This window comes from Salvia splendens, chromosome 5 (assembly GCF_004379255.2).
Source record: "Salvia splendens isolate huo1 chromosome 5, SspV2, whole genome shotgun sequence".
NCBI lineage: Eukaryota > Viridiplantae > Streptophyta > Magnoliopsida > Lamiales > Lamiaceae > Salvia > Salvia splendens.
This window is the reverse complement of record NC_056036.1, coordinates 4,411,889-4,439,032: the sequence shown is the minus strand read 5'-3', so window position 1 is coordinate 4,439,032 and position 27,144 is coordinate 4,411,889. Positions and strand designations below refer to the sequence as shown.

At 36.8% G+C, this 27,144-nt stretch overlaps 3 protein-coding genes and 1 pseudogene across 5 annotated transcripts; 2 read left to right on the top strand and 2 right to left on the bottom strand.

Annotated features, from left to right (window-relative positions):
* Positions 1 to 344: 344 nt before the first annotated feature.
* LOC121802401 (phosphatidylinositol/phosphatidylcholine transfer protein SFH12-like) lies at positions 345 to 3,570 on the bottom strand. 2 transcript variants are annotated; one of them, XM_042202066.1, is made up of 7 exons: positions 3,416 to 3,570; positions 3,135 to 3,252; positions 2,845 to 2,933; positions 2,707 to 2,753; positions 2,538 to 2,626; positions 1,503 to 1,636; positions 345 to 1,003 (listed from the first exon to the last, which is right to left on the bottom strand). In XM_042202066.1, the coding sequence occupies exons 1-7, from the start codon at positions 3,500 to 3,502 to the stop codon at positions 533 to 535; spliced, it is 1,035 nt and encodes a 344-aa protein (XP_042058000.1). In that variant the 5' UTR covers positions 3,503 to 3,570; the 3' UTR covers positions 345 to 532. The 2 variants fall into 2 exon arrangements, with proteins under 2 accessions (XP_042058000.1, XP_042058001.1); XM_042202067.1 differs by having other exon boundaries at positions 1,503 to 1,618.
* Positions 3,571 to 6,022: 2,452 nt separating this feature from the next.
* LOC121805122 (5'-nucleotidase SurE-like) lies at positions 6,023 to 10,189 on the bottom strand. Of its 2 annotated transcripts, none has more exons than XM_042204912.1 (10): positions 9,949 to 10,189; positions 9,195 to 9,289; positions 8,965 to 9,029; positions 8,417 to 8,460; positions 7,891 to 7,968; positions 7,596 to 7,749; positions 7,171 to 7,344; positions 6,632 to 6,691; positions 6,461 to 6,557; positions 6,023 to 6,306 (listed from the first exon to the last, which is right to left on the bottom strand). In XM_042204912.1, the coding sequence occupies exons 1-9, from the start codon at positions 10,083 to 10,085 to the stop codon at positions 6,465 to 6,467; spliced, it is 900 nt and encodes a 299-aa protein (XP_042060846.1). In that variant the 5' UTR covers positions 10,086 to 10,189; the 3' UTR covers positions 6,023 to 6,306; positions 6,461 to 6,464. The 2 variants fall into 2 exon arrangements, with proteins under 2 accessions (XP_042060846.1, XP_042060847.1); XM_042204913.1 differs by having other exon boundaries at positions 6,023 to 6,295.
* Positions 10,190 to 15,641: 5,452 nt separating this feature from the next.
* LOC121805710 lies at positions 15,642 to 18,308 on the top strand (annotated as a pseudogene).
* Positions 18,309 to 19,486: 1,178 nt separating this feature from the next.
* LOC121804362 lies at positions 19,487 to 26,709 on the top strand. Its single transcript, XM_042203858.1, has 8 exons — positions 19,487 to 21,877; positions 22,170 to 22,302; positions 22,418 to 22,497; positions 23,271 to 23,506; positions 24,087 to 24,173; positions 24,553 to 24,652; positions 24,821 to 25,013; positions 25,151 to 26,709. The coding sequence occupies exons 1-8, from the start codon at positions 19,805 to 19,807 to the stop codon at positions 26,323 to 26,325; spliced, it is 4,077 nt and encodes a 1,358-aa protein (XP_042059792.1). The 5' UTR covers positions 19,487 to 19,804; the 3' UTR covers positions 26,326 to 26,709.
* The last annotated feature ends 435 nt before the right edge of the window (positions 26,710 to 27,144 follow it).

Sequence of the window (27,144 nt, the reverse complement as noted above, 5' to 3'; positions counted from 1 at the left end):
CAAGTGTGTGTCTGTATTACCAACTACTACTAACATTTCAATTCCATCGACAAAACTATTTTAAATTAATACAATATTATTTAAAAATAGGAAAATAAAAATTATCAACGGAATATTCCGTTAGGAACTTTCACGACGAATTAATCTGCCATTTGCAAGATAAATTTTTCTGCATACACTTATAGTCAGTAGTCCATTGGTAAAATGTATCGACAAAGTTAACCACCGATAAATTTTTACCAACATTTTGATTCCCAATGTTTCCGATCCATTGCTAATCAACATAGTATTACATGTATATTTTCAGAGTTTACCGATACAAAAATTCGTTAAAAAGCTCCATATTTTTGTAGTTACGATTGACACATTTTATATAGTTCACTCTAATAACTAACGACATGATGGATTAGTACGTCACGTTAAATTAGTAACAAACCAATGATACCAAATTTTTTACTTTAACCAAGCTACCATATATATGAAATCAGAACCAAAACATGAAATCTGTATTGCTTATACAATTAATTAGAAATCAAATTTGCAACGAACAACGTTGAGAATGAGAGACTTGCTGTGAGCGCCTGATGATCTTTGACCTATAAATGATCTCGCAATAGGGCCGTCGGTAAAACCTGACAAACGGCGCAAACGATTCGCTGCTTCGCTCTGCTCGGCCCCGCCTCAAAAACAGTGACGACAGCATCGGCGTCGACGCGAACGAGAGGGACCCGGGAGAGATCGCGGGCGTTGATGCGAAGGAGAGAGACCTAGCGTTGAGGTGAGATATCCTCCGCCCGGCCGATGATTTTGACTCTGACGACAGCGAAAGATACCACGGTTTTCGCGCATCCAAATGATGGGAGACGGTGAAGGAGAATCTTGACGACGACGACCCTAGTCTTCTCGAGGGTGGTGGCGACGCGTCAAATCCGAGTGATTCTTCCCACTCTGCCGTTGATACCGTTATTGTGATTCCCGAAAGCTCCACGAAGGCCCTAACTCCCTGCAAAAGCCGCGTGTTAAGGTAAATATTCGATTTTGTACCATCGTTTTAGCATTTTACACGGAAATGCCACAATATTAGGTGACTGTAAAAATAACTAATAGTCAATTATGATTTAAAATATTTCCCGCCAAAAAAATTTTGGACCAAATTATCCCTGGAGCTTGAAGGGAAGTAGTTGAAATACTCCAAAAGCAATCACCTTAAAATTATAAACATTTTCGTTAAAACACTGTCGTTTTAGTGTTTTATGGCAACATATGTAATTACGAAAATATTAATGTTTCAAATTCCAATCATGGCTAACAAAATATCTTGTCCGGAAATTTTCGGACCAAACTGCCCCTAGAGGTGGAAGGAGGCGTTGAAATACTATAGAAACAGTTTTGAAAAAAGAAATTGGCGATATTTTTTCGACTGCTCTAAAATTAAATATATTCGTAGAAAAGCTAATATTACATGTCGAATATATGGAAAATAACATGATTTGAAGGTGTACCTTCCAAAAATACGAGAAGAGAGATGGGGGATCAATCACGAAAGCCTTGTGAAGCCTTCTTGGATAATAATCGGCTATGATTTTCAGACTTCCAACCAACATGTTCATAAACCCACCTGCTGATTTGAAAAAGCCTGTATGAAACAACTTATTCATCAATAAATTTTAATGATTAAATTTTTTAAAATAAAATATTTATGGAGTAATAAAAATGATTATTTAGGAATTTAAGTTGTTAAGTTATTAGGAAAAAGGTCAACAGAAAAATTCAAATTCGCTGTTGTGTCAGGTTGAAAAAAGGGGTATTATGGACACTTTTGCTTTTAAATAATTTTGGCCATGAAAATGACCTAATATACCCCTGCACCAACAAACTTGATCGCGAATTTTCATTTTTCCGGCACCTTTTCCGGTAGTAATTTTTTTAACTGATTTAGTTAGGTTGATATATTACTAGTAATTTATTGCAAAGGCGTGGCTTTGGAAAGATTAAATAGAGCATAATAAGATAAGACTAAAAATTTAGTGATCCGTGTGTGTAGCGTTCAACCAATCATAATTGCAGAAATAATCACTCTAGCATAAAGGCATTTTTTGAGGCGTGTTTGACTTTTAACACTAGTTTATAGTGATTTCCAGCTTGGAAAATTCTGTTACTTCACGAGAAATTCATGTGGTCTATAATTTTTTAATATTCGTACAGATACGAAAGACCCACAATATATATAAACATCTACGATCCAACGATGAACTATTTATTACTTTTTGTGGTATCGTAAAATATCTAGCACGGCCATTGGCATATGTAGTGTAGGTATATATGCATATTCATAATATATTAAGTGTGTATGTATAATTCATAAATTTTATGTGTATGTCTGAAAATAATATTCATGCACGAGCTAACATATTAAAGCAGTATGGGCTAGAATCGATGCAAGATTAAATTCAAAGTAGAGGCTCGTATACTTTTGCGATATCAAAGTATTAACTTTTAAAATTTTGTGACCTTAATACTATATTAGTAAAACTTACCTGCATCAAAGAGGATGACAAATTGCTCAACATTTTTTGCCATGGTTTGAATTGCCACTTCCAATGTAAACACTAGCAACCGATTAAATCTATAGAAAAATAAACATAAAATTCAAGTATATATAAAAAAAAGGTAAAATGAAATCCAGATATAGATAAATAGACGTACAGTTTCTGTGAATGGAATTTCTGGTAATCTTGCCTTATTCGGAAAATCTGCAAATAGGTTATAATAAGATTTAATATTACTTTTCTTGAAGAAATTAAAACTAAAAATAATATAATTTTTTTCTAAATAAATGTATACCATGACAGGTCTTAGTTCATGGTCATGACCAGCAACATAGGCCATTCCTTCAGCAAGCTCATGGGAGAATTCATCAGCCATCAAATGATCTTCAAATAATTCAAAAGTCAACAGTTTATATACTATTTCATATTTGTATTTACTTACCTAAATATTGGAGTACATCAGTTTCAAAATTTTTAAAAAAAAAAAGATTCCCAGCTGAAAACAAGAAAATTATGTTGCATGAAATAAAGGGAAAATAGAAAAAGTTTTAAATTATTAAATAGAAAGGAAAAGGGAGAATTTACCAGTGGCAAAGGAATCTCTCCAAGAAAGGCAATTTCTGAGATGTTTTGCTGCTTTCTTCACACTTTTGCCTTTGGCTTTGAGAAACCTCTCCACGCATGCAGTGTTGCAGAATTTCTCCTGCAAAAGAGAGACAGAGAGATGATGATGATGAAGAGAAGGAAATTAATAAGCGATACTGTATTATACACACACACACACACACACACACACACACATATATATATATATATATATATATATATATATATATATATATATATATATATATATATATATATACCTGTTTGAGAGAAAGTGGAGATTGTTTGTTGAGGAGTTGAAGAACACTTTGAACAGCTGTGTGATTATCTTCTCTGCCAAATCCCATTTTGTTGAAAGAGAATAGAAGAAATCAGTGTGTGTGGAGAGAGAGAGAGAGAGAGAAAGAGATTGGGATTGTGTGGGAAAAGAGGGGGGTTTTATAGGAGTGAATAAATGAAAGCTCAGGAATAAGGATGTTCAGCAAAACCGTTAAACAGTCTCAATCGCTACATTAAATTAAGTAATTAACACTCCTATTTAATAACCTGCATTAATGTTTTTTTAAAAGAGAAACATAATTTTATATCTCAATCTTTCCGTTTTTAGAAAATAAAGTGAATTGCAATAAGAAACAAAAATGGAATGAGAATACGACTAAACGGAAAAATGTTGGAAAAGATTGTTTTAAATATGTTGAATTGGATTTAAAAAATTAATACTAGTATAATTTGAATAACTAAAGAAAATTACAGTAAGGGGTTATTTTCGTAATAAACGAATTATATATGCATTTTAATAGTAAGGATTATGACTAAGCTTGTATAACTTCAGTATTTGTTGCATACAGTTAAAGAAAATTATTGCAACTATATATAGGAAACAAATTGAAATTCAAATTGTTAATGGGTCTATGTTAGTGGGAGGCATCGAGATTATTGGTGCAGTCCATTTAATGATGTTTCACACTCATGAGTGGATATGTAGAAGTAGTAAAACATTAATTATGCTCTTTTTTCTCAGAAAAAAATTTGTTGCTCATAGAGTAGATATAGAAAAAAAATTATCAATAGTATAATTCCAAAGCAGAAAAAAGGTTATTACTTACATTCCCCTATATATTAGTCACGGAATTATAGTAGTAAGTACTAACATACTTGGTGGAAGAGTGGAATCAGTAATTTCGTAATTTAGATTATAAATTTAAATTTGTCCATGTAAAGCCACAATTAATAAAGTCGTCGCTAGCGTTAGAAAGCATGTAGTTCAACTGCTGTCACTAGCAATAGATGTCTGATGAAGAATGGAACTGAAGTTAAGGCGGACCTGTCGTATACGGTAAAATTAGCGATAGCTCCAAAGATTGGATTTAATGTAGTTTTCTAACCCTAATGGGCCAATGGTGGGCTCGGTCGACTCCGGCCCACTAGATCCACCATTGGTCACAAGTCAAATAGTGTGTTTGTTCATATTCTTGCGTAATTATCCTATGTCACACGTACATATATAGTGATAGCTTTAATGTGTAAATATAGTACTGAATGATAGACAAAAACTGTGACGGGAAATTTGAGAGAATAGGAAAAAGAGAGAATTTGCGAAGAAATGGTAAAACTAAGGAGTTTTGACCTGCACACTATTTGTGTTATATTAAGATATGTATACTGTGTTTTTGTACACTTGTTCTTTGTAGTTATTTCATAAATAATGCATGAAATTGCGCAGCTTTTCTGCGTCAGTTCTATTGGTGTCTCTTTTTCTCTCTCAAAGCTATTTTCTACTACTTTAATAAAATATACAAAACATGACATACATAAAATAGTAGTAACGCATAATTTGATTTGATTTGAGCTGAGCTAGACAAGCAGCTTAATGATTACGTAATTTGGACTTATTTTTATTTTTGTTTAGATTTGATAATTTATGACGAACGGCCGAAATGAGAAATAAAAGGAAGTCCAGTGGTTTTAGATAAAAATGGGTGTGAAGTCCACATGCCCAAGGTTTTGCGAACCACCGGTGAACCAGAACCGGCTAATCCCTTGTCGGGCCGGTTATTGTTCCACCATTTTGGAAACCGGTGTGCATCTCTAGAGACTGACAAGTTCGGGAAAAAAAAGACATTTGGGAAGAGAAAATAGCTTTTGTTTATTTGTTAAAGGACTAAAACAAAAATAAGTGCTAAACTAAGTCTCATTTCCATAAACATGAGATTAATCATTCCTCCCAATACCTCACGGTATTCTCATTCTCATGTGCTTGTGTGTGCGCGCGCGCGATTGAAAAGAACTGCTTCTATTAAAAGAAAAGAGGTATGGCATAGACATTTCAGCTATCTAAGACTTGTGTGTGTTATTCTTGAGTTCTTAGGCGGAGGGATATATATATATCCTGTTCAAGGGCATAAAATCCTGCCCCGACGAAGATGTTCACGTACTAGGCTCCATACGACTGGAGTCTTGTGCACTGGCATTGCCAACACCAAAATGAGATCACTCCACATGCACATATATACAAACATACAAGAAGACAGCAAGAAACACAACAGCTACACACATCTACACTGTACATAAGATAGTTTTTTGTGACATTTTGGTTTCATGATCTATTTTCTCTTTCGAAGTCAAGAGCTTCTAATCTACCAAGATTATCTTGATTCTGTCTTATCAAGAAAGGTTCTTCAAAATATTCACAAGCTAGAACCTCGACTGGTGATAGCTACTAACGGGCTATAAAACTACGCCATTTCAATGTTCATCACCAGGAGTTTTAAATGTTAGCATAAATTTGACTGAGAAAATAACTAGTGACTTATTCCAGACAAAAAAAGGAGACCAAACTGATTTGTCAAGACATAATACACTTCTCAGGCAGAAACGAGCACTGAAATATTTATTAATCTCAATGAAAGTAAGATATTTTATAGTACATAGCTAATCAGATTTTGTCCCAACAGCAGAACTCATGAGAAGGATACCGTGATTAACTATTAAAGGTACTGTATAAAGGATGCGCTAGGCTGATAGGGAACAGTGATACGGTGATACCTCCAAACGGAGATTTCGTGATCGAAATGATGCTCAACTCTATGATAAGTGAACCATTTAGATCCTTCCAGATATCCCGAGACATGATTAGGAACCTTTAAGTAAACTGAATAGATTAGTTCAAGATTTGTTAATGTATGCAAGAAAAACTGTTGGGATGGAAGTACTAATATTGATAACATGAAACGACAAGTAAAATGCATCATGATTAAAAACTTTCATATCTTTATAAAAATTTTAAAAATGCGAAGAACTCTTACACTGTTATAGTGCCGAAACACCTGGCAACCACTGCTTATAAAAATCTCGGCTATCCATATCTGCAGGAGTTAAGGCTCCTAGAGGACTGACAGTTATCTGCAATAAACAAATGTCAAATTACACCAAACCAGTATTATTCTAACTATCTAGTAAGAGCAAAGGGGGCATACATATCCTTCTTTAAGGCAACTGTGGTCGGTATCACTATTGTCAACCTGTGATCCTTTCACCTGAAAAGGGATGCAAAGATAATTACCATTATAACATAAACAACTATTGGATAATCTTCATTGCATGTTCCACGATAGAAGGTGGACTGTAAACATGCCTGATAATAGAAGGAATTAATATTATAGAATGTACATAACCCAATGCAACTTCAAATTGCTCGAGATTTAATTCCGTTGTGCACATAAGCAGGTCCTTAAACCAGAATCAAATGTTCAGAAATAAGTACTAAATACCTTGCTAGTTAGAATATATTAATCTGATAATATAAACTTTATCATAAGATTCATAACACATTAGAACTTAAGAAAATATTGAAATCTTTATCAAGTAGTTGTATCGCCTAGATAGATGTCAAAGGAAAACTTAAACATAGCAAATTACTTGAGAAAATATGGCCATGCCACTGATCTTAATGAAAAGTTCGTGCAAAAGGCCATTCAGAAATACATTAGAGCATTTATAAGAGAACGAGACCTACTTCTCTTTTGAAAGCAAGGGCCTGCTTTAAATTCGGAGACTCTGATTCAGAACCCGATGATGAATTTGTCTCCATGGTCATAGTTGACAGAATTTTCCCTCCTTCAGATTCAGAAGTAACTTGTCTCCACCCCATTTTCACCATAGTCTTGCCCTGATTCGTTAGTCGATAACCCTGTTCAGGATCAGCAAACAAACATTTGATATACTTCTAATTATCACTGAAACAAGACAGAGAGTGAGACAGATAGGACCAGGGAGAATGACCACATATTTGTACCACCGTTCGTCAGAATACAATAAAATTAAAGGGATATGGCCATAACAGTTGCTCAGAAACCCAAGTTGGTCAGTATTATATGTATATAACGTTAACACCTTCTCATAGAAGTTCAAGTGACTTGCCAAAGCCTGTCCCAAAAATACCTTATGATTCACAACATCAGTTGGCACATCTACATTCAGAAAACAGTTTTGAGGGTATGTTTTCTTCTTGATTTCAGCCAACAGACTACAAATTATGGGCAAGCACACCTCTGCTGCAAGTTTAAAATCATTGACAGTACTTTTCCCTCCAACCCTGCAAATCTTGAACTAGTGTAAGTATCATTCTGAATCTCTATTATTAAGAGGAAGAAGCATTAAAGATTACAAAACTCAATAGAGATCCTTAGGAAACACTATAGACCAGGTTTTTTTAAGTAACATATTATATTCATACCAATCATATGATATTGAGATAGAAGGTACTCCATTAAAAAATTCTTCTCGAGCTCCTGCTACAGTCCCGGAATATGTTCTGCATTCGTCCAGATACAAGTGTCATTGAATTTAGTTTACCATGTAAACGTATTATTGCAGCAATATGTTTACATAGTAAACTAAATTCAATGACACATGTTTACCATGTAAACATATTATAATTACTTTGCTACAAGATCAAACTTTAAGTATAATAGAACTCAAAAATGTTGACATCTTTGTAATGGTTGGTCTCCTAACTTATTTGAAAGAATTACAATATCACTTGCATAAAGGCATCAAGGACAAGAATAAGGACACATACCAGTTAATTGACATTACTGCATTTCATATAGAAACAGATAAAATTACCGTGGTTCATTAGGTGCACTCTACTGAAGCTCAACATTGAAAAGTACATGGAATGAAGTTAGGAGCAAGCAATTTTACATCCACAACAACTTATCTAAAAGGATCGAGAAGTCAGATACAGAATTGTTACTAACATGTGATAGCCACAATTGCTACCCATATTGATCCCACTGATTACCTGCAGAAAAGAAGAAAAAGAATTGGAACTTGAAATTACATCTGCAAATCTTCTTACTGGAACATGCACACACCATGAACTGTAGAGAAGCCATTTTGTTCATATCAATTTTGAGCCACAATTCTACATGTGCTTGTTCATATCAATTTTGAGCCGCAATTCTACATGCACTTGGGCATTTTGTTCATATCAATTGTTGTACTTATTAAGTGATACACATATAGAGATATATAGATATATGTGTTAATGAATATAGTAGTACGGAGTATTATATATGAGTATATGTATTCAGACTGTGAATTTTCAAGTTAAAGTGGTGTAATGAAGTACACAGCACATGTTGCACAGCATAAAATTCTCCCTACAGTGTGAGAAGTGCAATTTGTACATAAGCTTGGTCATTTAGCAGGAGGGAACCTGATTGGAGTATAAGAGAACATGGTGCAACCAAAGCAAAATACACTAATCTATGAATGTCATTTCAAATACTGGGAAAGTAAGTACCAGATCAGGTACTAAGGGGAACAGAGCTTTGGAAACTCCTAATGATGTACAGTCAGCGGGAGTACCTGCAAGACATGGAATCAAGTGAAATGTGAACAAAATAACGAAAAGTGTTTAATTCATCCTTCCCACCTTCAAAGAAGAGAAAAATAAATAAAATAAAACTTCACACTGATATTTCACTCTTTTTCTATTTAATAGATATAGTTTCAAAGAACATTGCAACTTGCCAGAAACTGCAAAAGCAACTGTTCCGTCAATTTCCACTGGCCTGGCAACGAGAGCTTTTTGCCATGTGATGCTATGACTAACTGCAGACTTTTCTCTGAGAAGTATCAATGTAAGAATTATCAGATGAGACTTATTTTATCTACACAAAATAGGACGCAAATTAGTAGTACAAAGTCATAATCCTAAAATTTATATTCCTCAGCAAATTCAATCATAGTACTATAAAAATAGAAAAGCGACCATAAAATTCATGATCACAACCAAAAAAAGCAGAAACAGAGGCAAAAAAAACATGTTTCAAGTAAGCTGCATTTTATTTAACTAGACAGCAAACAACAATGTGCACAATTAAAGTGTGTGCTAATGTTCACAAACACACCTCCCTACAAAAATCTCTTCACCAATGGAACATGTAAAATCAAACACAATTGATGATTAGCAAGTTCTAATTACTTATCCAAGCAAGCATGTCGTATTTCTAGTTCGAGAACAATCTAGCTTACTAGTATTTCGACTTCCCACTGTCTACAGGCGTGTATCGCAAATTATCCTTCAGTCAGTTCGAACAATAATCCAAGATAAAGGAAATCAAAATATTGTGCATCACATACTGAATGAAGAGATAATTCTACTAAATTTAGCCTAGTTTGGTTCCTCTCTCTCTCTTTCTCTCACACACAGACACACATCGCTGATAACAGATAATTACACGCGGAGAAAACAAAGTGAAGCATATCTATGCTGAAAACATACGAATCAGGAGCGCAAACATAGACGTTAAATCGGTTGGAGGAGACGAGAACGTGAAGGAGAGCTCGAATTCCTGGAGCATCGATTCCGTCGTCATTCGTGACCATCACCGTCGGACGATCGCCCCCGCCGCTGCTCATTTTGGCTATTGATTTTACAGTTCACTACTTCACTCTCTTTGTCCTTTTCTTTTTCGGTAAAAGCAAAATAATTTGGATGAGAGCAATGAAATGGAATAATGGAATAATAAATTTTTTGTTCCATGGTTAAATAATGGATTGCATAATTCGCCGCAAAAAACATAGCGTATTTATTGGCGACCTAACTTTAGAGCATCCGCAAAAGGGCGCCCTAGTCCATCCTATAGGGCACCCTATGCTCCGTCGCATCAGTATTTTATCCTCCTATCCATTCACCTACAGTGGTATGCCCTATAGGCCGCCCTATAATCCGCCCTAAGCATTTTATTTATTTGAATATTTAAACCACTACAAAAATTGAAAAAAAAAAATTCATTGAAAGTTCAAAGGTTACAGTACGAAATAAAAAAACTACAAATTCTCAATAGCGATTACGATTCCAAACTTCTTCAATCATGTCGTTCATGAGCTGAGCATGGTCTTGTTGGTTGCGCATTGAGGCTTGTCTAGATAGAACCTCATTGAAGTCCATCGGTAATCCTCGAAAGTGGGGCGGGGTCGTCGTGCTGGAGCTAGATCCACCTTCATCATCGCCCCAATCGGTGACTCTTCCACCTTCGTGCTTCACTATCATGTTATGCAAGATGATGCACGCATACATGACATCGGCGATGACTTCCTTGTACTAGAAACGCGTCGGGCCTTTCACTATTGCCCACCGTGCTTGGAGCACACCAAATGCCCGCTCCACATCCTTCCGTGCAGCCTCCTGCTTTTGCGCAAATAAAACTCTCTTGTCACCCATTGGGCAGCTGATCGTCTTCAGAAAAACAGGCCACCTTGGGTATATGTCATCGGCCAAGTAGTAACCAATATGATATTGGCGTCTGTTGGCAGTGAACTAGATGGACGGGCCGTTGCCATTGCATTGCTCGGTGAAGAGGTTGGATGAGTTGAGGACGTTGATGTCGTTGTTCGACCCCGCTACACTGAAGTAAGCATGTCAGATCCAGAGCCGGTGGTCAGCGACAGCTTCGAGGGTCATCGTCGGGTGGCTGCCCTTGTATCTACTAGTAAATTGGCCTATCCACGTCGTCTGGCAATTCATTCACTCCCAATGCATACAATCGATGATCCCTAGCATTCCAGGAAAGCCGTGCGCCGCCTCGTGCATCTTCATCAAGGTCTGGCAATCCTCAGCAGTCGGCTTTCGCAAATATGTGTTCTTATAAGCCTCCACAACTCCCCTACAAAAATTCTTCAGGCACTCACGACCAGTTGTCTCCCCGACGTGAAGGTATTCGTCAAACATGTCCGCCGTGGTGCCGTAGGCAACTGCCGGAGCGCAACCGTGCACTTCTGCAACGGCGTAAGTCCGGGTCTGCCGATGCCATCTTCCCGATACTGGAAGTATTCATCACGTACCTCTAACGTTTGGACAATGTTGAGAAAAAGATCTCGCCGCATTCTAAAACGGCAGTGAAAACCGTCGGGCCCCACCGTGGTTGCTTGTCAAAATAGTCTGCGAACAGACGTTGGTGAGCTACGTCGTGCTCGCAGCAGACAAACATCCGATGTCGAATCGGCCTCGGGATCTGCACCACCTGGACCTGCTCCGATGCCTGGGCCTGCTCCACCTCTTCGCGCTCTATTTCGGCCAAGCATTCCGCCGCAGCCTCATGAACGCAATCGAATAAGGCCCGAGTCAAGGCCCGAGTAATGCCCTCCGAGGTATTCCAGTCGTCGCCGGGTCTCATTTTTTTAGTGAGAAAGATTGGGAGAGAAATATTGGTGTGTGGGGAAAGTGAGAGATGGGAGAGAAAATTTGGTGTGGAAAATGGAATGATAAATAGGGTTTAAATAGATAAAATTTCGGAAAAAAAAAGAAAACGCGTTGCATCGTCCGCGGTATCGTCCGCGTGACCCGTAGTGGGGCGGACGATGAGTGTTCCGACGCCATCGTCCGCTGACGATGTATAGGGCGCGGATGATGTATCGGGCATCGTCCACATGGCTACAGTGGCGGACGATAGTTCGCCCGATGCATCGGGCGGACGATAGATGCTCTTAAGGAAAACTAAATTAATTCACTAGACATATTCCTTTCTAGCTTTTGTGCAATTTTATTCACCTACAATAATTCTTTAAAAAAAGATATTCTTCCATTCGCCATTAAATATCTCATATTTTTTTGTCCGTCCCACAATAAATGTTTCATTTCACTTTTACTATATTTAGTAGGTGGACCCTACATTCCACTAATCCATTCCCCTCATATTTTATTATAAAACTAATATACTACTCTCCCGTCACTCTGTAGTAGAGACGTTTCTTTTCAGCACGGGATTTAAGAAAAGTTGTGTTAGGTGAGTTAAGTAATGAATAATAAAGTAGGAGAGGAAAAAAGTAGGGAGATGAAGAGAAAATAAAGTAAGAGAGAAGAAAAGTTGTTATTTTTTGCCAAAAAAAGAAACGACTCAGCTACAAAGGGACGAGGGGAGTATAAAAATTAGTCTCACCTTCCACTAACTTTTCTATCCAATTTACTCTATAAAGTCAAACAATTTCTTAAAATCTGTGATGATCAAATACGAGTTTTATACGTCTCAACCTAAGTGAGACGTGATAATTAACTCACTTTTTTCTCCTGATTTATTTTTTAATATCTCATACTTTATCATATCTTCTACTTTATTTTTTATTTCTCTTTCTTACTTTATCATCTCTCTTACTTTATTCTCTCTTTTTTTCTTTCATACTTTACTCTTTCTCTTACTTTACTACTTCTAATAATTTAATTCACTCAACACAACTACCTACATTCTTGTACCAAAATAGAAACGTCTCGCTTAAGCCGGAACGGATGGAGTATATATATGAATCAAGCATACTAATTCTTGAATTCGACATTGGATAATATGTGCCTAGCAGGATAAAATATGTCATGTATATGTGTCGAGTTTGAAAGATGATTCGCAGTGAAAAATTGACCATGGTCTTATAGTTCCATCCCGCTACAAGTGAGGCGCTCTAAATCGGACGTTGTTTTGCAAAAATGATAATAAATAGTTAGAGTAGAGATAAAGTAAAGTAAGTAAGATAATAATAAATATACAACCCTCTTCTATATTATTCTCTTTCTTACTTTACTTTCTCTTCACTTTAACTATTTATTATCATCTTCGCAAAACAACTGCCAAAAAGAAACGCCTCACTGGGACAGAGGGAGACCGGCTTTCGGAGTTCACATAAAATACCAAAATTCGCCCAAATTTATACGAGTAATTTTTTAGACTAATATCCCAATAAATGCCAGCAAAATAACTCTTGTTGTTCATAGAGAATACGGATGCTGATATATCAATAAGTTAGAAAGAAATTAACAAAATGATAAGTCGGGATTATATTTGTAAAGTTTTAAATACAGTATATTTGTTCGTTTTTCATGTACTAGCATGACTTGTCATTTAGATAAAAACACATACTACCTCGTTTTACTTCAATTCATAACATATTAACTTGTATTATCGCATGAATTATCAAACCAAGTTAATAGGTGTAGGGTTTTTTGAAAAATTAAAACATGTAAAATGTGTGAACTGTAAAATGAATGAATAAATTAATAAACATTAGATGTAGAACTATTTTAGAATAAAGTCCAATGACATGGCATTTTACAAATGAATTTAAAAGAACATATTATTGATGAGACGTATACATTCCTAGCATATATTAAAAATATTAAAATATAAGATCGCACATATTTTGAATTTAACCCAAAAAACAGTAGCTGTGTACAAGAAACAAACAAGCACTGGAGTATAAATTAGGTAAATGTCTATAAGTTTTTGGGATAAAATATCCAATTTTCAAGCGTCACGCTGTGTTCATGTTCACGCATGTGAGATTGCATGCGCGCAGACACGATATTTATTGAATAATTATGTAGTTGATAAATTAAATCAGATTCAAAATTTCACGTAACGAAAAAAATAAAGTACTACTACTACACTACGGTCATACTCGGTCAAATTCACGTCCAGTTATAAAAACACATGCTCGTCAAATAAATAAACTACTAAACGGGAAATTTTGTTATACATTTTAGTGTTAAAAATATTTAGTCGATTTCCATGTGTTTGCGGTTTTAGCACGCTATGTTTAACAACCAGGTCCAAAGACCGACGGTCAAGATCCAAGTCAAAAGCACCCAGGGCATGTGGTGGCCTCAGTGAGGCGGGGCATGCAGCGGTGTGTGTGAGGTCTACCGTTCATCTTAGTCCACTTTAGGGTCTCTCTATCAGTGTGGGAGGATTCAATCAACACTTGTTTAATTAATCAATAGGTATTTTTGTAGTTCTTTTTTGAACTAACTTTAATCTATTATTTCTCACTGATCGGATCGATTTAGAGAAAATTAATATGATCATCTATTCCGAACAGATTATATATCATTTAATTTCATAAATTAAATGTTCCTTCATGTTAATGATGCGGTGAAAATCCTTTGAGCGAACTCGATTCCAGTAAAAATACTACTCCAATATCAAGATGACGTTAATTAAGATAATTAGGTAGGATTTCTCAAGGCGAGAGAAATAATGTAAATTGACTCATTATGAAGGAAAAAAGTACTGTAGCTGGTAGCATGGTTGGGAGATTTAATTATAATAAACAAAAAATTTAAAATCCAAAAGCCCACCTTTCAGTTTCAACTTGATTTGCTAAAAATTTCTGCAGTGGTGGGATCCCAATATTAAAATGTTTACAACTATACATTCAAATATTTATATTTAAAAAAATTAGTAGTACTGTATTACTGATTTTGCTCATTTCACGAGTTGACTTGATGAAGGCACATTCCACATTGTCACGTAGATATTATTATTTTTTGTTTAAATTTTTTGAAAAATAATGAATAAGTCGATATTGTTTTTTAATTCAATCTTAGGAGTTTAATCGATCAATTCATTGAATAAATACAATTAAAAATGTCAAACAACAAAACATGATTATTTTATCTATTTTATTTAGGGAATCATCGATTGATATGATATACTTCTAGATAATTTATTATAATCATTCAAAAATTAAAAACGAATTGAGGCTCATAGCTGTATATAAGCATTCTTACTTTAAATCATTCTAATACTAGTAAATTGAATTTTAGTTTTTTACTATAATTTCCACTAGTAAATCAGCCTCCCCAATGCTTATCATTATCAATAACATCCAATAAGTACAAATTTATAGTTATAAACTTTCAAATTAATCAATGCATGAAATAATTAATGAAGCACAAAATAAATGGAAAATAATTCCATTCTGCACAAACACAATCTATAGATAGAGAGACAAAGGGACAAGCTGATAAGCTCAGTTACAGCAGCCTGCAATGATTTTACAAAGCATATTTCCATGGAGATGCGAAATTCATTTCCTTAATAAAATACACACAAAATCAGGAAAAAAATAGTTTTTGCAATAATTTATTGTGTCAGTGCCAGATGCCTCATAACCAATTAGATTAATTTAAATACACTGTTCCAATGTACGTTTTTGGTCCCTTTCTAGTAAGCTGTTTCACTCCATTCTGTCTTCGAACTATATATATACATGTATCTATCTATATATACACATTGGCAAGAAAAAGGTGAAGCTGTGGGTCATCCAGTGCGTGTTGTGCGTGTGTGGCTTGATAGAAAGTGATGAAGGAGGAAAGCTAGGAAAGGGAAAGAGAGAAAATAGGTGTCTTTTTGTGAGGATTTTGAGTGGAGGGATAGAGTTGGAAAAGGGGACTCTTTGTAAAGGTCTTATCTTTCTTAATAATCATTTGTTAAATCTTTTGATTTTTAGTAGCCATATGTGGTATATCCCCCTTGTGCTCGTGAGGAATGAATGGTGTTGTTGATCTTGATTCAGAAGATTCTGAGTTTGTAGAAGTTGATCCCACTGGGAGATATGGAAGGGTATGCTTTCAAACCCTTGATTTGGGATTTTCTTTATGATTGCAGTATAATGAGATTCTTGGAAAAGGGGCTTCAAAGACTGTGTATGATAGTATAAACTCATTAGCCCTTTTCTGCAGAAATTAGGAAATCATATTTACATTATTAGATTTACATCATTTGTTGCAGTTATAGAGCTTTTGATGAGTATGAAGGGATAGAAGTAGCTTGGAACCAAGTTAAGCTATATGATTTTCTGCAGAGCTCTGAAGATCTTGAGAGGCTGTATTGTGAAATACACCTTCTCAAGACTCTAAAACACAAGAACATCATGAAGCTATGCACTTCATGGGTCGATACGGCTAACAGAAACATCAATTTTGTGACTGAAACGTTCACTTCTGGCACCCTTAGACAGTGAGTGGTCTTGTCTTAGGTTGCTGTCCTTGATCTCTGTTAATTGAGTTGTTTAGTTAATGTTTCCTGTCGGTTTGGAATGAATAGGTATAGGTTGAAACATAAGAGGGTGAATATTCGAGCTATAAAGCATTGGTGCAGGCAGATTTTGCAAGGCCTTCTCTATCTTCATAGCCACGATCCGCCTGTGATCCACGGAGACCTCAAATGTGACAACATTTTCATCAACGGGAACCAAGACGAGGTCAAGATTGGCGACCTTGGCCTTGCTGCAATCCTAAGGAAATCGCACGCTGCTCGTTGTGTAGGTAAAAATATTTCCATGATTCTTGAAAATCTTTGTTGGTGGGCTTGATTTTTTAAATTTACAACGAACTAGTTGACATTTACTCGTTTGGAATGTGCATTCTGGAAATGGTGACATTCGAGTATCCATATAGCGAGTGTACTCACCCGGCTCAAATTTATAAGAAAGTGGTCTCTGTAAGGACTCAAAACCTTGTCGTTGTCGTGTTTGGAATGCTGTTTTCTGCATCGTGTAATGAAGTGCTATTTCTGTCAGGGTAAGAAACCGGATGCTCTGTACAAGGTTAAGGATGCTGAGGTTCGTAGATTTGTTGAGAAATGGCTAGCAACAGTCTTTGACAGGTTGTCTGCGTGGGAGCTTCTCAACGATCCCTTCCTCCAGATAGAGGACTACGTTTATGATCTGATGCCTCCGATAGGTTACCAGAAGGAGTACGATGAATTAGGCCTGATTTTGAGCCAGCAGAATCTGTTGAGTGCTCATCACAGCACCAACAGCTCTCTAGTCAATGGTTACAATAACTTTCTTGGCTATGAACCAGAGAATGACCTAGACTGCAACTCGGTGGAGTATGAGGGCAACGAGATTGATCTGTTCACCAGCCTGGAAGACGGCCATGTGGGAAACAACGTAGACGTGGTGATCAAAGGGAGGAGGACAGAGGACGACAGCATTTTTCTCCGACTTAGGATCGCAGACAAGGAAGGTACTGTAAAATAGTAGTAGTAAAAAGTATAGTTAACTTTGACGAATGTTTTAGTTATGGCCCGAGATTAAGATGAATAACCGCAGAATTCTTGTTTCTTTGGCCAAAATAGTACTCCAGTAGTTTGTGTTGTGATGATGTGTTGATGGTGAAAATGGATGCTGCATTGCAGGGCCCGTTCGCAACATCTACTTCCCGTTTGACACTGAGACGGACACAGCCCTGTGTGTGGCGACTGAGATGGTGGCGGAGCTGAACATCACGGACCAGGACGTGACTGAGATTGCCAAGATGATAGATGGTGAGACCGCCTCGTTGGTGCCCAAGTGGAGGAGTGGGGTTGGCTTTGAGGACAACAAGGCCATAAACTGCTGTCACATCTGCACCTCTAATGCTGAGGGTTGCTCCTTGCACGGCCCAAAGCACGGATGTGGGGCTGTGCACGGCCGTTTTGAGGAGATCACGTACCCGTTTGAAGGGGACGAGCAGCAGCAGCACAGCCTAGAAGTAAGCTCTGATGAGCACAATGACTTCGGAGATTAAATGTGAAAAAACAATGCAAGAAAGATCGCGGCTTGTCATTCGTCTCCACCAAGGCCGGAACAAGGGGAGGGTGGTTATGGGCCTGCGTAAGAAGTCTTGTAGTCTGTTGCAGCGCATGTCCTAGCCCGTTGCTCCCTCAGTCGAGGCAACGGGTATGTAAAGCTCGTCGTATACAGTGAGTTATGATAGTTTTTGTGCAGCTGTGTAGGTTGTGAAGGTGAGTTGAAGAAGATGAGTACATGTACATTTTACTAACAGATGGTATAGCAAAAAAAATTCATGCTTCAGATTTGATTTTGATATATTTATCTTGATTTTCTTGATATGAAATCTGATGTATTGTTTTTGGATATATTTGCAATTTTAATGATGCTTGGGCCTTGGGTTGTATTTGAAATTAATTAGTATAATTACTATAGGTGGGAGTTACTATAGAGAGAAAATGGAGATATATTTACCACACAAAAATAAACACTAACTGCAGCAGCTAATATATGAAAAAACAAATTAAATAATTACTAGTTCTTACTACACGGGCTATTGCGTACATAATTTTTATTCATGCAAACATTTTTAAAATTCTTATAAATTACACTAACATAAGTAGGTAGCAAAATAATGTCTAGTTCCTTTTTCAGGAAAAAACAAAACAATTTTAATATGACCATGGAAATTGTTTTTTTTTTACAGGAGTTTAAGGATTCTTTCCTATTTAGTTAACAATAGTAACTCAGTGAATCATAAGTCATGGTTTCCTTTTAGCTAATATTGACAAAAAAAAATCACTATTAAATCACTATTTCAGTCCACTCACTGAAACTGTACAACTCAAAATAAAAAAATAAAAACTACAATACAATTTATATTATTGTAAAAAAAGTAATTATTCAAACTCCTATGTATAGGGAGAATAATAGTACACATGCAAAATCATATGTGTAGACGTATATATAAACTGTAAACATAATTGAATTTTAAGGTAGCTTGTAATTAAAATTGGTTGATTAATATTAAATGATTACACACGAATTAGTATATTAGTTCGTCATTAAAATTATAATTTTTCGTTGGCTTCTAATCAATCTCACAACTTTCAAAACTGAAATTGAGTATAAAATTATAACTTTTTAATTACTCGTATTACCTCATAATGATCAAAATAAAAAATAATACATGACAAAATCAAACATGATGTATTAATAAAACGCCATTGTTTAGGATAGAAAGATGTCATTCGATTTTGAGTGTCAAAATAAATGTCATCAATTGATTTTATAATGTAATTTTGTGTAAGATCAATTTCGATTTTGACCATGAGATAATTACACAACGGTAAGTAGTAGTAGTATAGTATATTGGATTTGACCAAAAATCAAAGAAATTTATAAATTACTAAAAGATAATTAGTATTATACATTATGTACAGAGCATTTATTTTTAATTTTTTATTCAAATTACATATACAAACGGAATGCCAATTGCAAATTGTCTCTCAACGTTTATGTTTCCCAATTTCTAATTTCCTTTCGCTTTTGTATTGCTTTTGCCAGAAAATTACACAACGTAGTCAGAATTAATCTCGCCGCCGTCGGTCTCCGGATTTCCGGCGAGGTAAATTACCAGTTATTCTCGAGCGTGCTGCGTTCTTACTTTTGCTTCAGATCTGTCGAAGCTCCGCAGCATAATTGAGAAACCTGTTCAATTGAATTTGTTTCTTGAGAAATTCAGGTGAATTATTGTCCAGTTCAGCGCAATTTGCTTGGAATTGAAGGGGCTTGTTATGCATCTTATGTAGTTGATGAATGTAATGGAAGGGGGAGTAGGATCAGGAGTGTTGAAGAAGAAGAGCTCGTCTGGATGTTTGATTATTAAAAAGGCGAGCGCTAATAAGAGCTCTGGGGGAGGATTGGGGGGTTTTTGTGACAGCAGTAGTAAGGGAAAAAAGAGGGGTAGATTGGTTGCTAGTGGATCGGATTCGAGTTCGAGATCGAGTAGTGATGATGACGAGTCTTTGGAGCTTATGAGAAGAAAAATGAGTGAGAAGAGGTTGAAGGGCTCAGCGGGATGTAAGAGGAATGAGGAGGTTAGTGCTGAGAAAAAGAGAAGTAGGTTGGATTTGTTTGAGTTCGATGAGTATGATGAGTTTGAATTTGATGGGAAGAAGATGAGGAATGAGTATACGCAGGATAGATTCAAGAGGGTTGGGAGGAATGATGGCGGTGATGTGAAGGAGCGGAAACATGGTTCGTATTTCAATGGCTCCAGTAGTGGGAGGAGTAAGAATGCAGGGGGCAGTGGCGTGAGGAGTAAAGGATTTGGTTCGTCTGATGATGAAGCACACATGCCGATTTCTTTGTTGAAGACGAAATATCAGGAGACGGCTGGTGAGTCGATCAGACTGCAGGGGAAGAACGGGGTGCTGAAGGTTATGGTTAATAAGAAGAAAAGGATGGATGTTCCTTCTCAGCATAAGAATCTTGAACCTTTGGTGGCGGATTTACCTGTTTATTCGGATTCAAAGACATCAAAAAGTCGAGGCTTGATAGTTGGCAAGGAAAGAAGTGGTGGGAAGGGGAAAGAGGAGATAAAGTTGGAAAAGGTGAATCCTACTTCAAACAAAAAAAGGAAGGCTAGAGATTCAGGTGTCAATGAGACTGATGAAGTTTTGGCAACGCCCAGACCTCAAGCTTGTAGCTCAAAGAAAGCAGTGAAGAAGGAGGCAGAAAGGTCTCCTAGCACTGAAATTTCTCCTCCTGTTAAAGGCAAGGAAGGTAAAGAAAGCGGCGTAAAGCGTAGTGGAAATACTGAAAAGCAAATGTTGCGTGAGAAGATAAGAGGGATGTTGATCGATGCAGGATGGAGTATAGATTATAGACCAAGACGAAACAGAGATTACTTAGATGCTGTGTACATCAACCCTGGTGGAACGGCCTACTGGTCGATTATCAAGGCTTATGATGCGTTTAAGAAGCACTTGGGTGAAGACGGTGATAAAGTAAAAGCAAAGGTCGGTTCCCCCTCATTTGCTCCTCTGTCTGAAGATCTGATAAATAAACTTACGAGACAAACCAAAAAGAAAATTGCTGAAGAATTGAGAAGAAAGAGAAAGAAAGATAGCATGACTAAGAGTGCTAAGAAATCTGCTGTAAAAGAGGATGAAGACAGTTCAGACGATGATGATCAGAGTGAGGAGCGGTTAAGTTCTTATATGAAACAGAATCAGAAGTTGCACGGAAAGTCAGGTAAAGTGGATCAAGATAGTGACGATGATTTAAGTGATGATTCACTCGATAGGAAGCCAAGGAAGGTAAAATTTGGAAAACCTTCTGCTTCTTCCAAGTCTAATCCTGTACAGGGAAGAACAAGTAAAGTAATTGGGAGATGCACCCTCCTGGTCCGTGGCTCTGACCGGGGTGGTAACTCAGACTATGATGGATACGTTCCATATGGGGGAAAAAGGACAGTTTTGGCTTGGCTAATTGACTCTGGGACAGCAAAGTTAAGTGAAAAGGTGCAGTATATGAACCGCAGAAGGACAGAGGTTGTGTTAGAAGGTTGGATCACAAGAGAGGGAATCCACTGTGGCTGCTGCAGTAAAATCCTTACTGTCTCCAAATTTGAGCTGCATGCTGGCAGCAAGCTGCGTCAGCCGTTCCAGAATATATTTTTGGAGTCTGGATCCTCCCTTTTGCAGTGCCAAATTGATGCATGGAACAGTCAAGAGGAGTCCTTGCATCGGGATTTCTTCACTGTTGATGTGGATGGAGATGACCCAGATGACGATACTTGCGGCATTTGTGGTGATGGAGGGGACTTGATCTGTTGTGATAGTTGCCCATCAACTTTTCATCAAATCTGTTTAGGAATACAGGTACTTATTAGATATATCATGGTCTCATGGCACTTTAATTTAACATTGTCATGAAACTTGAATATTATAATTATTTCCTTTCCCTTTTATCTGTGAAATTAAATTATTCTTGTTCTCGTGCCTTCTGCTATGTAATATACTGGTACTATTGATGTTTCGCAATCTCCTTGTAAGGTATCAGTATTTCTTGAAACTTGAATATATCACCACTTCCTTGACCAGTATACAATCATCATCTCTAAAAATTGTTTTTCATTACTGTTCAGGTTCTTATTATCCTTCTTTATTGCAGATGCTTCCTTCAGGTGATTGGCACTGTCCAAACTGTATATGCAAATATTGCGGACTTGCCAATAAAAATATAGCTGGAGAAAATGATACTAGTTGCAGTGAACTTAATAGATGCAACGTTTGTGAGAAAAAATGTAATTTTGTTTCTCCTAGTATACAGCTCTAATTCATACCCCCCCCCCATCCCAACAATCATGTTCTCTAATATACCTATATGCGCAAGTTTCCTTTATATATTACTTTGTACAGATCACAACTCATGCATTGAGAGGCCACACCTGCAACCAAGTTCTTGCAGTGCATCTTTCTGTGGACCGAAGTGCCAGGAGGTATCAATAATTGTTTCTTTTTCACAATCAATAGTTAGAATCATGACATAGCGGTGTTCTATATTGCTGTTTCTGCATAAGTCTGAAAAATGCCAAGGGTTGCAAAAAGCTAACTATAGCTTACATCTGGAAGATGCAGTCTCGTCATTAGCCTGAAACATGAGGATGCCTGTACTATGATCTAATTTAATAGTATTTCATTCATTTTAGTATTATCATCATTATTGATGCACTTCTCGCTGTGGTTAAACTAAAAGGTTTATTTACCTTCTGCTTTGTAGTCCGAATTTGACTATTGTGAAATAGTTATCATATTTGATTCCTTATTTCTAAAATTATCAACTTAATCCTGACTAATTGGTATTGGGTAGAAATTTTACTGAAATTCCCATAATATCAACTTTATCCAATAAAGCTTCATTGTATACTCTATTTGTTTGTACTACTGACCTGTTTGGGAGAAAGATCTGCTGAAATACATCAACTTCTTTATCTCTCTTTCTTAATTATGTAATTCCACAAGTCATAAGGAGAACTGATGATCATTAATCAGTACCAGACTACCTGATATTCTTCACCTTTTGGCATATTTCATATTTTCATGGAATTTTGCAAGCATTATACTACTCTGTATTCATTATTTCAGTATATTGTTTTAATGTTTTATATATATAATGCTATATGCAATAAAGATCAGCTTCCTCTTATTTGCTCTTTTAATGACATGGAATAAATTATAAGCTTCCTCACATCTTGCCCTTTTGGTTTCCTAGATATATAGCCACATACAGAAGATTCTTGGAATCAAACATGAATTGGAAGCTGGAATAACATGGTCCATTATTCAACGATCAGATGTGTCAGATGCCTCGCAACGTGGATTTCCTTCAAGGGTCGAATGCAACTCTAAGTTAGCTGTTGCATTATCTGTTATGGATGAGTGTTTTTTGCCTATCATTGACAGGAGAAGTGGGATAAATATAATACATAATGTGGTCTACAATTGCGGGTAAGCAATTTGCAACCTTCTAATTTCAGATACACACAATACTATTTTCTTCATCATCCCATACTGTGACATCTGGATTTATTATATCTTACTAGTGTTTGAGAATAAAAATTTCAAAGGTTGTACGGGTATTTGTACAAACCTTGCAAATATTGCTATCATATATGGGAGCACATAAGTTTCTTAGTCAACTGCTACTTGTGGATAGTGTTGTGACTCTTGTCTGATTCAGTAATTCAGTAACCAAGTAGGATCAGGCTTGCATTTCTTAGTTCAGCCACTTTTTCTTGTTTGTATCAAATGAGAGCTTAAACTGAGCAAGCAAAACAACATGCAATTACTACGATTTTTATTTGTTTGCTCAAGCATTTAGATTTTTGCTTATAGATCTCTCACTTTAGTTTATATAAATCCAACTCTTCCTGTCTCCATCTTCAAATAGTTCATTCGCTTGCCTTCGTCCCTATTCTTTCATATTTTTCTCATTTCCACCTCCACCTGTAAAAATTACATATATCCTATACTTTGCCTTGGGCAGTCCGGCAGTGTAAATGATGATTATATGACTCTTATTCTGCAGATCAAATTTCAATCGTCTGAACTATCGTGGATTTTATACAGCAATATTGGAGCGAGGTGATGAAGTATTAGCCGCAGCATCAATCAGGTAAAGAAACAGCACATCAGATCTTGGCCCTGTGTATGATCTTCATAATGGAAGCATCCAACACTTAACCTTAATACTATTGTCTTCTTGATTATGTTTTGCGGACAGCTTTCGTTGTCCCTTGTGATAATTTGAAATCCACTATTATACAGCCAACTGGCTTGCAGAACTTAGCAACATCTGTAGTTGAGCAAGTACTTCTTTGTTTAGGATAAAATGAATAGATTTGTACATTATATGCAAGAATACAACATTGCACTATCTTACTTGGGTAATCAGAATCTTATGTTCAACATTGGGTTCCTTTGAATCTTTTCTAAACAATTCGTTGTCTATATCTATTTTGGCCCATCACTTGAAATTTTCATGTCACTGTTAGGCTCCATGGAGATCGTCTTGCTGAGATGCCATTTATTGGGACTCGTGAGATCTATAGGCGTCAAGGAATGTGTCGCCGACTTTTATCCTCAATTGAAACTGTAAGAATTTTAGACTCACCTTTGCAGTCTGCTATGCTCATGCCATCGAGTAAGGCTTCTCTTGGGTGTTAATATGAGATCTGCTAAAAATCACTTGGAAGAAACTTCAGTATCCACTGGGACTCTGTAATTGTTTCTGAATGCTTACATCAATTCTTGTAATTCTAGGAACTCAGTTCTCTCAAGATCGGGCAATTGATCATTCCTGCCATATCGGAGCATTTGAACACATGGACCGCTGTATTTGGTTTCGAGGAACTTGAGGGTTCCCTTAAGAAAGAAATCAAGTCCATGAATATGTTGGTGTTTCCGGGGACGGATATGCTGCAGAAACAGTTAGCAAAGCATAAAGGTTCCGATGGTAAAGCTTATCCTTCCTTTCTATCTGCAGCTAGAAGCGATTGAACTATTTTATTCACCTCAATATGTGTTTCGTTTCTGTATTACCTGGAATCTGTCACTTGGCCCGTGTTTTAACTATATTTTTCGTGTAAATAGGTGTCATGGTTTCTGAACCAACTACAAACCAACCTCCGTCGCCTGCTTTGGTTGAGAAATCTGAGGCTAGTTTGTCTGAGGAACAGAATAGACGGGCGAGCAGCGATTCTGGGGGATGCCCGACGTCCAAGAGCAGTGATGATGTTGATGCTTTGGTTTCAGAGTCTCCCATACCAGCCATTCCTTCAGATTATGCGTGTGAAAGCAAGCAGAAAGAGTGCTCTGATAATTTGAAATGCTCTCTCATCTCTGGAGATGGTAACGTCTCCAATGAGGGGCACAGATCGATAGAACCTCTTGAAGATAATGATTCCATCCCACCAGTGAAGGCTGTAGAAAAAGATGGGTGCAAAATCGAAGATTCTAGAACTCCAACTTGCTCGGAGAATGCTTCTGAAGATGCCCCCTTGTCAAAACCTGTCAAAAACTCCCCCCTGTCAAAAACTCTAAGTGGTGGTTGTGTTGGATCGTTTCCTTCCCCTATTTCGGATGTTTCTGCGGAAGTTAACAATGGAACTTCAAATGGCGACGACGAAGAAAGTGTTGTGCCATCAAATGCCAACTCGGATCATGAGGTGTTTGATGCAAAAACCGATGGTGTCGATCCAGGTGTCGTTCAGGACATCCCTGATCTCGCTGAAAGTGATAAACCCGATGCAGATGCCAAAACCGATGGTGTCTGTCCAAGTGCCGTCCAGGACACTCCTGATTGCACGGAAAGTGATAAACCCGAGGGAGATCCCAAAACCAATGGTGTTGATCCAATTGTCGTCCGGGACACTCCTGATTGCACGGAAAGTGATAAGCCCGACATTGATCCCAAAACCAATGGTGTAGATCCAAATGTCGTCCAGGACACTCCTGATTGCATGGAAAGTGATAAACCTGACGGAGATTGCAAAACCAATGGTGTTGATCCAAGTGGCGTCCAGGACACTCCTGATTGCACTGAAAGTGATAAACCCAACGGAGATGCAAAAACCGATGGCATTGATCCAGGCGCTAAACCCGACAGAGATGCAAAAACTGATGGGATCGATTCAGGTGTCGTCCAGGACACACCCGATCGTGCTGAAAGTGACCAACCGATCCAACCCGATGGTGATGCAAAAACTGATGGCGTCTTTGTCAAGGACACTCGTGATACCACTGATGAACCCAGCAGAGAAAGGTAGATGTCGCCTCAGGACGTTGCAGCAACGAAGAACCATGCCCGGTGATCATACCGTTGGAGCCACTCTGAAATCATAGAAGGTTTCAGGTCACATATGAAGATGATGATCGGAGCATGAGATTGAGGTTTGCAACATTTATATATAATGCCACTTAAAAAAGTGATGACAATAATAATAGGGGTTGAAGATTGTGGCCTTAACTATTTTTTGTGATAATTTTAGTAGTAGTGTGTGCATGTTGTAGATGATTTTTGGGGGAAAGCCATTTTTAAAGCAGCAACACCTAATTTTCGATACTGGGGGTCCTCTGTTGTTACATTTTGTGTTACGTATTGACTTTTTAAATAAACAAATACTAGTACTTGAAGATTTATTTTAGTGTTACATTACTTTGGTTATACTTATGATAAAAGTACATCAATTAATAATATTAATACGCATTCTTACAAATCATACAAAATTTCCATAATTATGTACGGCATAAAAGATATTTTATGTTTAATGTAATTTTATATATTTTTTAGGGGTATTTGATTGTAAATTTCAAAACTTTGTCAAGTTATGGATTTGTATACATATTTTAATATGTAAGCAAATTATTCAATTATTGATTTGTTCGCAGTATAAATATATTTTATTTTATCTAGGGGTATTTGATTGTAAAATTCCAAAATATTGTCAAATTCTGGTTTTGTATCGTACAATTTTATTCATTCAATAATTGATTTGTTCAACGAAATACAAATAATGAAATTTTTTAATTTAATATAACACCAATATAACACCATGTTGTTTTAGTGCCGTATGTGGCATTGTTTC

Bases quoted from the DNA above. Each gene is read 5' to 3' on its own strand.
- LOC121805122 (XM_042204912.1), bottom strand. From the start codon at position 10,085: ATGAGCAGCGGCGGGGGCGATCGTCCGACGGTGATGGTCACGAATGAC. The intron at 9,030-9,194 runs GCAAGTTGCAAT...CATGTCTTGCAG, and splicing joins AGTTGCTTTTGCAGTTTCTG to GTACTCCCGCTGACTGTACA. The intron at 7,345-7,595 runs GTATTTTTGGGA...GATCCTGAACAG, and splicing joins CTGATGTTGTGAATCATAAG to GGTTATCGACTAACGAATCA.
- LOC121802401 (XM_042202066.1), bottom strand. From the start codon at position 3,502: ATGGGATTTGGCAGAGAAGATAATCACACAGCTGTTCAAAGTGTTCTT. The intron at 3,253-3,415 runs GTATATATATAT...TCTCTTTTGCAG, and splicing joins CTCCACTTTCTCTCAAACAG to GAGAAATTCTGCAACACTGC. The intron at 2,627-2,706 runs GTACGTCTATTT...ATTTTTCTATAG, and splicing joins AAATTCCATTCACAGAAACT to ATTTAATCGGTTGCTAGTGT.
- LOC121804362 (XM_042203858.1), top strand. From the start codon at position 19,805: ATGAATGTAATGGAAGGGGGAGTAGGATCAGGAGTGTTGAAGAAGAAG. The intron at 21,878-22,169 runs GTACTTATTAGA...TCTTTATTGCAG, and splicing joins AAATCTGTTTAGGAATACAG to ATGCTTCCTTCAGGTGATTG. The intron at 24,174-24,552 runs GTAAAGAAACAG...TGTCACTGTTAG, and splicing joins TTAGCCGCAGCATCAATCAG to GCTCCATGGAGATCGTCTTG.